Here is a 12,287-nt window from a genome sequence, read left to right on the forward strand (position 1 = left end):
ACATTTAACAGAAAAAAAGACTAAGGTCCTTGACATAATAAAAAGGACAAGTAACTATAGAAAATGGGGAAATGATATCACAAACAATTTAGAAAAGAAACAGAAAACATGAGTAAACTTTGAAAAAGATGTTTGTCTCAGTTCGGGCTGCCATAACAAAAGACCATAGACTCGTGTGTCTTAAACAACAGAAATTAATTTTCTCACAGATCTGGAGACTGGAAGTCTGTCATCACACTGCCAGCGTAGTTGGGTTCTGGTGAGAGCTCTCTTCTTGGCTTGCGGGTGGCCGCCTTCTCACTGTGTTCTTGAATGGTGGAGAGAAAAGGAGCAAGCTCTCACGTATTTCTTCTTATAAGGGCACTAATCCCACCAGGATTACACCACCCTCATGACCTCATCTCATCCTAGTTACCTCTTAAAAGCCCTGTCTCCAAATATCATCATACTAGGGGCTAGTGTTACAACATATCAATTTTGTGGGGACACAATTCAGTGCATAGCAATGCTCAAACTCCTCATGAGAGAAATGCAAATTAAAGCAATAAAGAACTATAATTTCTCACTCATCAAACTGGCAAAAATTCATAGGACTGATGATCTGGCGTGCTGACAAGAAGACAAGAACGATTCTCTCAGACCCTGGGGTTGGAAATGTGACTTGGTGAAGCCTTTGCAGGAGTCATCACAGCATGAGCCAACAACGCATACAAAGTCCTGATCACTCAAGCCTGCAGTCCCGCTTCCTGGACTCTGTTCTATGGTAGTGCTTGCTCACTTGCACAGAGAAGCATGCTTGTGGATGTTCTTTGCAGGATTGTTTGTGGCAGCCAAAAGACAGAAATAATCTTTATATCCGACCAGAGGGTCCTATTAGTAAATTTTGCAATCCCTGACGTGGCTCCAGAGGCAGTTATTAGAAAGAGGGAGAGAAAATCAGAGTATAGGTTATCTTTTGTGGAGAAGGAATTGGGAAAGGGCGCAGGGGTCTTCTGGTCTCTGCCTTGTTTCAGGTGCAGGTTACATGGGTATGCTGTTTGTGAAAGTTCATTTGTATACACATATGATTGGTACACTCTTACGCACTTCAACAAAAATAATTTTTAAGTAAGGGACTCAGTATACTCTTGATTTAAATGAGACTCAGATTCTCAAACTCTTCATTTAAATGAGAAATCTAGGTCTATCATAGGTTCTTAGGGAGTATTTCTTGGGTGGGAGGAGTACGGGTTTTTGCTTTTTAATTCACACACCTGAGAATTGTGAGAAAAGAGGGACAATGCCTGCAGTCTCCTTCTGACATAAAGAAATTCAAAAGCACGTCTTTCTTTCAGGAAATAAGGATGTCAATTCAAGCATTGTTAAGAGAGTAATAGCAATCAGTAAGATAACTCATCAAAATTGAAGACTGTAAGAGGTTAAGAATCATAGGTCATAGGTCATAGGACATGGGAGTAATGTTGCAGTCTGACTGTCTTAAAGTTTGTTATGTTTTCTGGGGTTAGATATAAAATTTGCGAGGCCAATTCATGGTGTAGAACAGAATCTGCTTTCCCCAAGCTACTTATTCTTTTGAGATTGTCCCTCTTCTCCTGCTCAGAGTTCTCTCCCCAGAAGAAAGAAGGGCTCAAGGGTTCATGCCAGTGCTGGAGTCCCATGCGCTCTCATTGAGGGAGAAAAGGCAGGTCTGAGAACCTGGCAGTTTACCCTATGGACCAGAGGGAGATAATCGACAATTAGAATACAGTGCGTTAGGTGTTCAAAATCTTCAGTATTAACACAAAAGTATTTTCAAGACCCAGCAGTAAGCAGGAAGAAAGTGTGATACCAATGTGTTTGGACGTGTAGGCACATGGAAATGCAAATAAAGGTAACTAGAAAGAGTTACAATAAAATATTGACACTGATTACCTTTGAGAGGGGGAAATTGATGCCAGGACTAGCCATGAAGTGAGCTCCTCTTCTCCTTCATACTCCTATTATTATTTGATTTTTTTTTTTTTGGTGAGAATATATTTGAGTGAAAGTTGTGCAAAATTAAAAAAAAATCCCAAGGAAATAAAAAAGTTTAACGATCCAAGGGAAAAAGAGAATAAAAAATGACCTGGCCTGTCTGACCATGGGAAATTCTGGTGAGGGCAGTTACAGAGAATTCTGGAGAGTCTGGGAACAATTAGTGAAGCGGTACAGAGATAACTGAGCAAACAGAACGAACAGAAAGAAGAGGAAGAGAAGGGAGAGGAAAATAAAAGGAAGAGAAAAAAGTCTGAAGGAGTGCAGGCAGATGAGTTGCTTGGCTTCTGAGTTCAAAAATGAGTTCACAAAGAGTATGTAAGCACCATAAACCACCGAGCGCAGTAATCCTCACACAGCCATAATGAAATGTAAGCCCGATAAACTGAGTTAAAAATTGTAATCTCATTCTGTGGGAAGCAGGGTGGAGAGGGAAGAATGGGTAGGCATTAAATCTGCATGTTTCGTTATAGTAATTCAACCAATGGTGTCTCAAGATATAAGAATATACATTCCTGTTTTGTTTTATATTTACATGGTGATAAATACCAGATGAATGCCTGAGAGTGGAATACAGGTTGGGGGAAGTCAGGGAGCTGAAACAGAGAAGACCAGTTGGCTTTCCCAGTCTTGTAACACAACGTGACTCTTTTTGGATTTGGCTGTTCATGCTGACACGGGCCATCCTGACTTGCCAGGCTTTGTGGCTGAGTGTGGCAGGCTCAGTTTGGGCTGGTCGGGGGAGGGACAGGGATGGCTGACTATCTAGTGTATCTAGTGCACTAACACAGTGGACAAGCAAGCATACTCCCTTTTCCAGACACACCTGTAATGTGGAGCATTATGCCACAAACAAGTATAATCTGTGCAGATATCCAGGGTCATGGAGGGAAAAGAAACAGCATTTTACAAGCTAAGGTTAAGGTTAACCATGGAGTAGCACCTTTGTTCTTTCCTTCACTCGTTATTTTCCATAAACCTTCCAAGATGGTTCTCTTGTTGGGTATGAAATTAAAGCTGTAAGCCCAGATGTCTAAGAAATGTAACTCTATTTTTCTGCATCTGCACTGGTTAGGGTGGATTAAGTTGTGGAAATAGGTGGGCCATACATGACACGGCATACAACACAATAGCTTATTTCCTGCTCAATCATGGGAGGCGACTGGGGAAAGGGTGACTATCCCTAGAATGATTCAGGGTCTGAGTCTGATTGAAGCTGTTCCATCCCCACAACATCTGGCCTTCAGATCACCATAATTATTGCTTGCACAGTTAGCTAGGGAAGGAGGAAAATGGGGGAGTGCCTGTGGGAGGTGGGTTAAGGCCAGGGTTGTTTGTGGCACACATCACTTTTGATCACATTCCATGAAACCAAAGACAATCTTCTGGCCACAAGGGAGAGCTAGGAAATGTGGCTGTGGAGTGCTCTCAGGAAGACAAGGAGATGAGCATTGGGAAAGAGTTAGCAGTCTTTTCCACAGCAGTCTTCCACAGCTACTCGACTTAATTTCTGCTGATAGCCCCATTCAAGCTGATTGAGAAAACTTAATTCTGCTAAGTCTAGGGTTTCTGGGTTTGAATTTGGGGTTGTCCATGAAGCTAGGGCCCCGGAAAGAACCCCTGAGTGTTTGTTGTCCATAGGATCAGCCTAAATCTCTGTTTTCATTCGTTCTGGATGGCTCCTGTGTTATCCCTGGTTCCCCTCTGATAGTCATCCTCACCCTAACACTTCATCTCCTCCTCACCAAACTGGAACATGAGATAGCCTGCTTGGCTATCGGAGGCCATTGCTTCCTAGACCTCCACACCATACAGCATATTTTCCTTGAGAAAAGCCTCTCTAGGATTTATATGTGAAGTGGGAATATAAGTGTTACCTGGGGTCTTTGACACTCTGCCCCTTCCTGACATGCAGGCTGTAGGGACATTCTTGAGGATATACCAGCATCTGATCTTTCTCTACTTTCCCTTTTCCATGAATAGGGGGCAATTTCCCTTTCAGGATTGAGGGAGAGATGGTCTTCATCAGCTCTTCTGCCAAATCTGTTATTCATTTATTGAGGTCTTGAAGGCGTTGGTGGTATAGTGGTGAGCATAGCTGCCTTGCATTTATTGAGGTCTTTCCATTCTTCCCCTAGAAGACTTTTAATCTCAAAAGCTGGAGGAGGGTTCTGTTTTCCTATTCCTGCTCTGAGACACTAGAACCCTAGAATTACAGCTTAAATAAGCCTAAAGAACATTGATCCGAATTTCTAAATATGGCAATTATTATGCCCATTTTACAAAGGAACCAGATTCAAGAAAATCATCTTGTTCAAGAATATACAATTTTTAAGTGTCAGAGGTGGGGTGTAACCCCGCATCTGCTTGATTTCTGTGTCTCCTAGCTTCACCGCTAGGTCATTCAGATTTTCATATGATCTGGGAAATACACAGCCCTAGAGAAACACAGACACTGACTCAGAAGCACACACATGCACACCCAGTGGAAGCTGAAACATGCCCTTCAATTTTATTGGTTGAAATAAATATTTTTCTGAAAGGGCAGCCCAGTATCAAGGAGCTTAGGGCATCTAGGGCATGAAAGTGAGGATCCCCAGGGTGGTTGATGACAGATCTGGAGGCCTAGAGGATGAAGTAGTATGGTGTTTCTGGACTAGTGGGTTGCATGGCTGTTGAGTTCCTTGGCTAGTAGGCTTCCTGGCTAGGGATGTCTCAGCTGTTGGTTTCTTGCATGGTGGCTGATTTGTCTGGTTAATGTCTTGTTGGGTAGTTACTGTTGGAGTGGGTGAACCCATTGGCTACTGAGCCTGGCCTTCACATAAATAGGATACAGTAATAAATGATGCCTAAACCGATGAGTATGGCGAATACATCCAACCAACCAGTTCGGCCTGAGTTGATATAAGCCTTGTCCCAATTGCTCTTCTTGTTGGCCTCCTTGGTCTGTAGGAATGGGAACTTTAGATATGGAATTCTGAGCCCAGCCTTGTGACACCCTTGGGGAAAGGCTAGACACCTTCAGTCACTGAGGGAAAATCCCTACCCACATCCCAGGACAGGATCAGATGCAGCGGGGGCAGGTAGAGGATAGGACAGGCCATGGCTTAGGCATTGGTTTACCTTTCTACTGAAGAAGATTGCTGGTATTCCCAGGGGAGGGAAAAGCAATGCGGCCACGATGGTCATACACAAATAATCTGGGGCGTAAAATGCCAGTTCTTCAGGTGACTGTGTAGGCTCTTGTGCTGGACTGGGTGGGGCCTCTGGAGCTGGTGGGGCGTCTGAAGCTGGTGGGGCGCCTGAAGCTGGTGGGGCGCCTGAAGCTGGTGGGGCGCCTGGAGCAGGAGGGGCCTCTGGGGCAGGTTTTGGGGGCATGATTTTTCCACTCCAAAAGACTCCAAGTGTCTTAAAAACAGAGCCAAACCCACTACACCTCCGCTAGTTCTAATCAGAATCGCCAAGACCCAAACCGTCAAAGGCCATTACTTAACAATGGAGAAACCAGCCCAAGTCCTGATTGGCTGCCCACGTAAGGGGGTGTGGTCCAACTGCTCTGCTCCTCCAGGACTCGGAGGGGGCTCCATCCTCTCTCAGGACATTGACTCTGCCCACGCTGATAGGAATTGGTTGGAAGTCATAAGGTTGAATCCTGGCTCCTCTTTCCTGAAGACTCTATCCACGGAGAGGGCAGGAGCGCGGTACCAGGGACGCCTCCCAAGAGTTGCATGAGCGAGGAAGTAGACAAGCCGACTGAGAAAGCTAGAAGGCTTACAAACCAAAGGGAACAGAAATGAAAATGTCAGTAACAGAGTATAAAATATTAAATTAAGAAAGAATTCTAGTCCATTCTGACAGGAAGAAAGAAAGAAAAAAGGATGAAAGGGGGTAACATCTTTCTTATAGTAGAATGCCATCTAATAAATGTCAATGGAATGATGGAAATGGAAAATTGCCATTGTGGTAGGCAGAATCTAAGATGGCCCCAAGACTCCTGCTCCCTGGTGTATATACACCTTCGAGTTACTCCTTCAAGTACTAATCTATGTGCCGCTGTGAAGGGATTCTACGGATGTAGTTAAGGTCCCCAGTCAGTTAATGTTAAGATAGGAGGAATATCCCCAGAGGGTCTAACCTGATCAGTGGAGTTCTTAAGAGGGACGACTTTACTGGCAAAAAACGATTCTAGGCAGGAGGTGGATTAGAGGCAAGGGAGAGCCTCCATTGCTGGCTTTAAGATGAAGGGCATCACATGGCAAGGAATGCAGGCAACCTTGAGATAAGAGTGGCTCCCAGATGTAAGCCAGCAAGGAATTGGGGGCATTAAGTCTACAACAGTAGAGATCTGAATCCTTTCATAACCAAATTCATTTGGAAGAGGGTCTTTGCTCCAAAATGAGAACACAGGCCGATACCTTGATTTCAGCCTTGTGAGAACCTGAGCAGGGAACTCAGCCATTGTAACCTACAGAACTCCGAGTTAATGTTGTGGGCATTTGTTATGCATCGTTAGAAAATTAGCAACCATTCAAACACCATAGTAATTACTGACTCTGGTAAGAACCATCAATGGATGCTAAACCTCTGGGTTTTAGCATAGTTCCCTTGGCTTGTGATTTTAGGGAAACAGTGGATGTGATGAGCCAATTTGCAGGGAGTTGTAAGTGGGTAGGAGGAGGTAACACAGTGAAGCCCAGAAATATATACTCCAACATGGTTTGTCAAAGACATAACTGTATGTAAGCACAGTCAGGGACCCGGAAGCAGCAACAAGAACAACAGCAACACACACAATCCAGAAATCAGAAAATTCTTCATGGAATGTGCTGGGAAAAGCAGTCCCACCTGGATAGCCTTTCAGTCTCCACTTTCCACATAACAATGGGCCTTGGGTTGGAGTATTTCCTTAGCAAGAGATAAAGAGCCCATACAACCTGCAGAGCCTACCACCTTGTGTGGGACTATCTTTCCCTGTTTCAGGTTCAGTGTGGATTCCTTTGTTCTGCTTGAGTATATGGATCAATAGCTTTCAGACACACACCCAAGCTTTTAGTATTTCAGACTCCAGGAGGAAGGGATCAGAGTCCTCCTGCTGCAGGACAAGAGGAGTTCATGTAGGCCAACTGTACCCACTAGTTGTGTGGGACAGATGCCCACTGATGGAACTGACCTTACTCTGCCTCTTGTCTATGAGAGTAGAAGTGTTGTTCCATCCAGTGTTTGACTGTGTTCTGTTTTCCTTGGTGACTCCTATACCAAGATGTAGTAGGCAGAAAGGTTTGGACTTCCATTTCTGGTGGTCGGCATCGTGATGATCTTTGCCAATGCTGGAATAGCAGTTAGACTCCTCTCCCGGCATTGGTAACCAGTGTTGTGCTCGACAGAATGAATTGGTTCAGATCACTTCAAGGGTCAAAGTGGAAATTCCAAAGCAAAAATTATGAGGTGGGGGAGGGGGACAGAACTCAAAGATGGGTAGAATGAAGAATATAGATTGGTTTCTAGCAAGTCCCTTGGATGGTGGGTACCTTGGTTTGGTGGGGTGCAGGGGGGTGGGGATCCTCTTGAATAGCAAGTCTCTTGTCCGAGGTGGCTTTGGGATGGTGACTTGTCTGGGTTCTGTGTGCCTGGGCTCATGCATCCCTTGTCTGGTGAATCCTTTGACTTGAATGACCCTTAGCTGGTGTGTCCCTCGGCTGGAGGGCCACCTAACCAACAAGAAATTGAATGTAGAAACTACGTTTATGTGCAGTTTAGTGACAGGAAACTCGGGAAGAGCATTTGACATGAATATTTCCCTACTATGTGGCAGTTTGCTTCCTAGTTGGCTTTCTTGATCTATAGGGTGCTGGTGGTGGTTGGAAGGAATGTGTGACTTTATAGAGTGAATTGAGGGAACTATTTAGGATCTCCAAAAAGGTGATGGGGCCTGAACAACTTCCACCTCCAGTGCTCAGTGGTGAGCAGAATTAGGTGCAGGAATGGAGAAGGGGTTGTATACACTGCAGGTTAGGTCTTGGGCAGTGGAGACAGTGCCCCATCTTCACAGTATAGACAACAGCTGGGATTCCCAAGGGGAAGTTTATGATGACTAAAGGCAGTGGACAGATTGGATGAATACTCCCTCTCTACCATGTACCTGTTGCTTCTTGTTTTTTCCTTCTTTCACTCACTCTTTTCCTTTTTATTTTTTGGCCCTTCTTTCTGTATGTAGTAGCTTTCTTGGCTTGGACTCTTGGATTTCAATTTCCAGAAAGTAAAGGATTTGGTGAGAATCCTTAGTTGGGAAGGGACAAGCCTACTTCCTCCTGACTCCTAGTCAGCTACAAGACTTAAGGCATCATCTGCTTTTCCATTATTGAGATAGTCAAGCCCTGCCCCTCCCTTTACTTTCAACAGCTGACTAGTTCATCAGACAGACATGCTGACCTCTCACCTAAATAACTTAGAGAATCTACCCTCTGATGGGCTTTGTCTTCAGGGGCAAGTCTGTACAGGTGTTGGTTCCCAAGAAATCTCCTCCAGCGCCCTTGGTGCCAACTTTCCAGAGTGCCTTGTGGCTCCGGAGAGTGGGAGAGGGAAGAAGACACCTGGCCCAGAGTTGGGAAAGAGCCAGGAAAGGTCTCAGAAAGGAAGGCATGGACAGAGCATCAAGACCTGAGATGTATCCTCTGGATTTAAGAGGATAGTTGCTTTTGGTGAGGGGAACTTCATAGTCAGTGGGGTCATGTTCCATCATGCAGTGACTCAAATGGTTTGCAAGAACAGGGACAGTGGAGGCAGAATGTAGATATTGCTTTCCAAAATTTTATAGGTGAAGGAGAAACAAGAGGCAGTGAAACAGTTGAGAACAATGTGGGCCCCAATGCCTAATTTCAGAGAGCCATGGATTGAGTGTGAGATGTGGAAGTGAAAATGATATAGACACTCTTTTCAGGAAGTTTGCCTATGAAGGGCCAAGAAATGCAGGACTGGGGTAGGATTATGGGAGTGAGAGTAATTTTTTTTTTTAAGATGGGTGAGATGTGAGCATATGCAACTGGGATGGAGATTCTGAAAAGATGGTAGCATGGTCCCATGTTCTGACTCTCCTTTTGTCTCTGGAATTTAAAATGATCAAACAAATAAACCCAGGTAACAGATAAATGTGAACTGAATCAACACTCCTGAACCTTGGAACCAGACTACGTAAGTCCAAATCTCTGCCACGCCACTGACTAGCTGTGCCACTTCTTGCAAGTCAGTTAGTCTCTCTGTGCATCTGTTTTCTCATCTTTAAAATGGGGATAATACTAGTTTCTCCCTCATTCTGTCATGAGGATTAAGTAAGTTAATGTATATAAAAAGCTTAGAACTGTGCCTGGCACTCAGATTCAGTCTGGAAGTGAGACCCACACAGTATTTGTTGGACCAATCAGGAGTTCAAGCTGGGAAGAACAACAGAAAGGGCAAATAACTGTAACCCAGACCCCTTATTCATTGACTCAATTGAGAGGGCAGGAAGAAAGGGGATTGGCTAGGTAACACCCCTTACATACACTGAACCAATCAGAAGCCAGGTCTGGGCACATGAGACACGCCTATATGGGAGCAGCCAGTCATAATGAAGTGGTGGTCAGTAGAGAAACCACACCCAGTGACTGAAATCCCCAAGACTACTTCAGGGACTGAGAGGCAAAGGGAAGTCCTAGGGACATCAACTAGGTTTGTGATGGGTTATTAGAAAAGGATGGGGGAGTTTAAGTGTGTCTATGTGGAATAGGTAGGGAGAATTTAGAGGAAGAGAGCAGTTAGGGGGTGAGGGAAACATAGATGGGGTAATGGGGGTGGTTAGGAGAGGACAGAGGAGGGTTGAATTGTCTTATAGGGCCATCAAGGCTGTTAAGTAGGAACATGGAGGTGTGGTGGGTTCTGGCTTGGGGTAGTGTCCCCTGGTTTGGGGCAGTGTCCGTTTTAAGTGCCTTTCTAGGTAGAGGGGTTAAGGAGGTCCTCGTTTCTTGGGAACTCAAATGTTCCCTCTCTGGGTCCCATTTCCCCTGTCTGCAGATTGCCCTCCTCAAGCCAAGGTCCATGGCTACTGGGACTGATCCCAGGGACCTAGAGTCCAGGGTTGCTCCAGTGCAACAGGTTATCCCAATGCAGAACATCTACCCGATGCAGCCAGTCATCCTGATGTCCTTGGATCCCCCAGAAAAGGATTATTTGGTTCTCGCCGTCATTTCCATCTTCTTCTTCATTCTGCTGGCAATACCAGCCCTCTTGTTCTCCATTAAGGTGGGCACCACCCAGCTACCACCAACTCCCATTTTCCCCAGCTCCACCTCCTCTGTCCCATCCCACCTCCCTACTCTCCCCGGGTCCTTCTCTTTTTCCTCCTGGGGGATTTACTCCCTCCCTCTTCACCATCTTGCTGCCCTTGCTTCTCCCCAGGACCCCCACACCTCGTTCCTCCTCCTCCTGTGTTCTACCCACATCCACATGCCCTCATCCTGGCTCCCTTCTTCCTTCCTTTTTCCCCTGAGGGGCTGAACCTTGCCCTTAGCTCCCTCACACTGCTATTCCTATCTTGCACTCTCTACCTCTTCCCAGGGATGCCCCTCCTCCACCTCCCTCCTCCTTGGAAATACTTCCACCAGCTTGCCTTCATCCCCACAGACCCGTGAAGCCAACCTCCTTGGGAATCAGAGGAAAGCACGGATAAATTCCAGACTGGCCTTGGGCTTCAGTATCTCAAGCATCCTGGTGGGCTCCTCTGTGATCATTTGCTCCATTGTAGTCAGAGCCTTGAAGCAGAAAGTATGAGATCATCTTGAAAGCTCACTTCCCTCAGAGAGTGATGGACTGTACCTCCTGGGTCCTCTTGGAGCCTTTGAACTTGAACATCAGTAACTTACCTGTACTGGGGGAAGTCTCCGCTCCATCAGATTTTTAAGTGCAACGGAGTCTATGAGGAAGTTTCTGCTTTCTATCATCTACTGTATGTATGTGTATGTGCACACGTGTTCACATGCCCCTGTGTATCCACTACACTGAGTACCATGGGGCTTATTCATATATTCAGTGAACATTTATTGGGCAACCATTCTACTGTGCTAGTGATTCAGATAGATGAGGTATTTGCCTCCATAAAGTTACACTCTATATTGAGAGGGCACAGGAAAAAGAGTAAAATATGAAGCAATAAGATAGTTCTGGGTCAGTGTTCTCTAATAGAACATTCAGCCAATGATAAAAATGCTCTAAATCCACTCTGTCCAATACGGTTCCCACTAGCCACATATGGCCGTATGCCATTCAAGAAATGTGGCTAGTGGAACTGAAGAACTCAATTTTTATGTAAATTAATTATAACTAGTTTAAGTTAATTTTACCACATGTGGTTAGTGGCTACTGTCCTGGGCAGCACAGTTCGAGGTAGTGGTCAACATTATGAAAAAGAATAAAATTGGAGAAGCAGGAAAAGGACTTAATGACAGAGTGGTGAAGGGAAGCCCTCACTGGGGAGCTAATATCTGAGCTGTGGCCTGAAGTGAGAGAAAGGAAGAAAGCCACAGAAAAATCTGGAAGAGCGTTCTAAGCAGAATAGCAAGTGCAAAGTCTCTGAGGCAGGAAGGAACCTGGCTTGTTCTGGGAGGAAAAAGAAGGCTTATGGGGCTGGAGTGTAGTGATGGGAGTGCTGCAAAGTAAGCTCAGAGGGTGGGCAGGAGGCAGATCACAGAGAGCCTAGAAAAAAGGTCACAGGAAGAAGGTTGGATTTTTAAATGTGAATTGAAACCATTGGAGGTATTAAACAGGGAGAACACAGGCTCTGGTTTCTGTTTTAAATAGATTGAGTTCCATGCCTAAATTGAATGTAGAAGATCTCTAAATAGGTTCTGGTACCAACTTCAACTTTGGGGGTGTGGTCTCTACACCAACAAGCAATTCTCAGACACCAACTGGCTGTCCTACAATTCAACTCAATTCTGATACTATCTATCTGGATGTCACATCAGCTTCCACAAGTTGAGGGCTCAGTCCTACAAGGCTGCCCTACTCCCGACCACTCCAGATGCCAGTTGCAAGCCTACGTTGTTACCTGGGCTTCTGACCAATCAGCCACAGATTAAAACCACAATGGGCTACCACTGTATACCCAAAGAACAGCTAAATTTGATGTCAACAAGTTTTGACAGGAATGTAGGAATCCATCTGTATTCATTATTTGCAAATAACAGAGAAGAAAACCCATTCTTTGACAGAACAAAAAGCACAGGGTAGTGTTGACCTGAAAC

General features: G+C 45.1%; 2 protein-coding genes and 1 long non-coding RNA gene across 8 annotated transcripts in view; 1 reads left to right on the top strand and 2 right to left on the bottom strand.

Annotated features, from left to right (window-relative positions):
* ATP4A (ATPase H+/K+ transporting subunit alpha) overlaps positions 1 to 12,287 on the top strand; it is an 82,781-nt gene that overhangs the window by 47,088 nt on the left and 23,406 nt on the right. Inside the window, exons 1-3 of one of the 6 annotated variants that reach the window (XM_072967203.1) lie at positions 5,522 to 5,814; positions 10,060 to 10,287; positions 10,669 to 10,990. The exons of 2 other annotated variants lie outside the window; for them this stretch is intronic. The gene's annotated coding sequence lies outside the window, so the exon portion shown is untranslated. Of the gene's footprint in view, positions 1 to 5,521; positions 5,815 to 8,446; positions 8,712 to 9,636; positions 9,718 to 10,059; positions 10,288 to 10,602; positions 10,991 to 12,287 lie in introns of those variants that run through there. 3 more of the 6 variants (XM_072967202.1, XM_072967204.1, XM_072967201.1) reach the window with 3 other exon arrangements.
* On the bottom strand, positions 179 to 1,141 carry LOC140698095 (uncharacterized). Its single transcript, XR_012075545.1, has 2 exons — positions 567 to 1,141; positions 179 to 307 (listed from the first exon to the last, which is right to left on the bottom strand). It is a non-coding gene; the product is annotated as an uncharacterized lncRNA (long non-coding RNA).
* Positions 4,500 to 5,488, bottom strand: PMIS2 (PMIS2 transmembrane protein). The gene is made up of 2 exons (XM_072967211.1): positions 5,137 to 5,488; positions 4,500 to 4,959 (listed from the first exon to the last, which is right to left on the bottom strand). The coding sequence occupies exons 1-2, from the start codon at positions 5,389 to 5,391 to the stop codon at positions 4,831 to 4,833; spliced, it is 384 nt and encodes a 127-aa protein (XP_072823312.1). The 5' UTR covers positions 5,392 to 5,488; the 3' UTR covers positions 4,500 to 4,830.

The sequence above is a fragment of the Vicugna pacos genome, chromosome 9 (genome assembly GCF_048564905.1).
Source record: "Vicugna pacos chromosome 9, VicPac4, whole genome shotgun sequence".
NCBI classification, from domain to species: Eukaryota; Metazoa; Chordata; class Mammalia; order Artiodactyla; family Camelidae; genus Vicugna; species Vicugna pacos.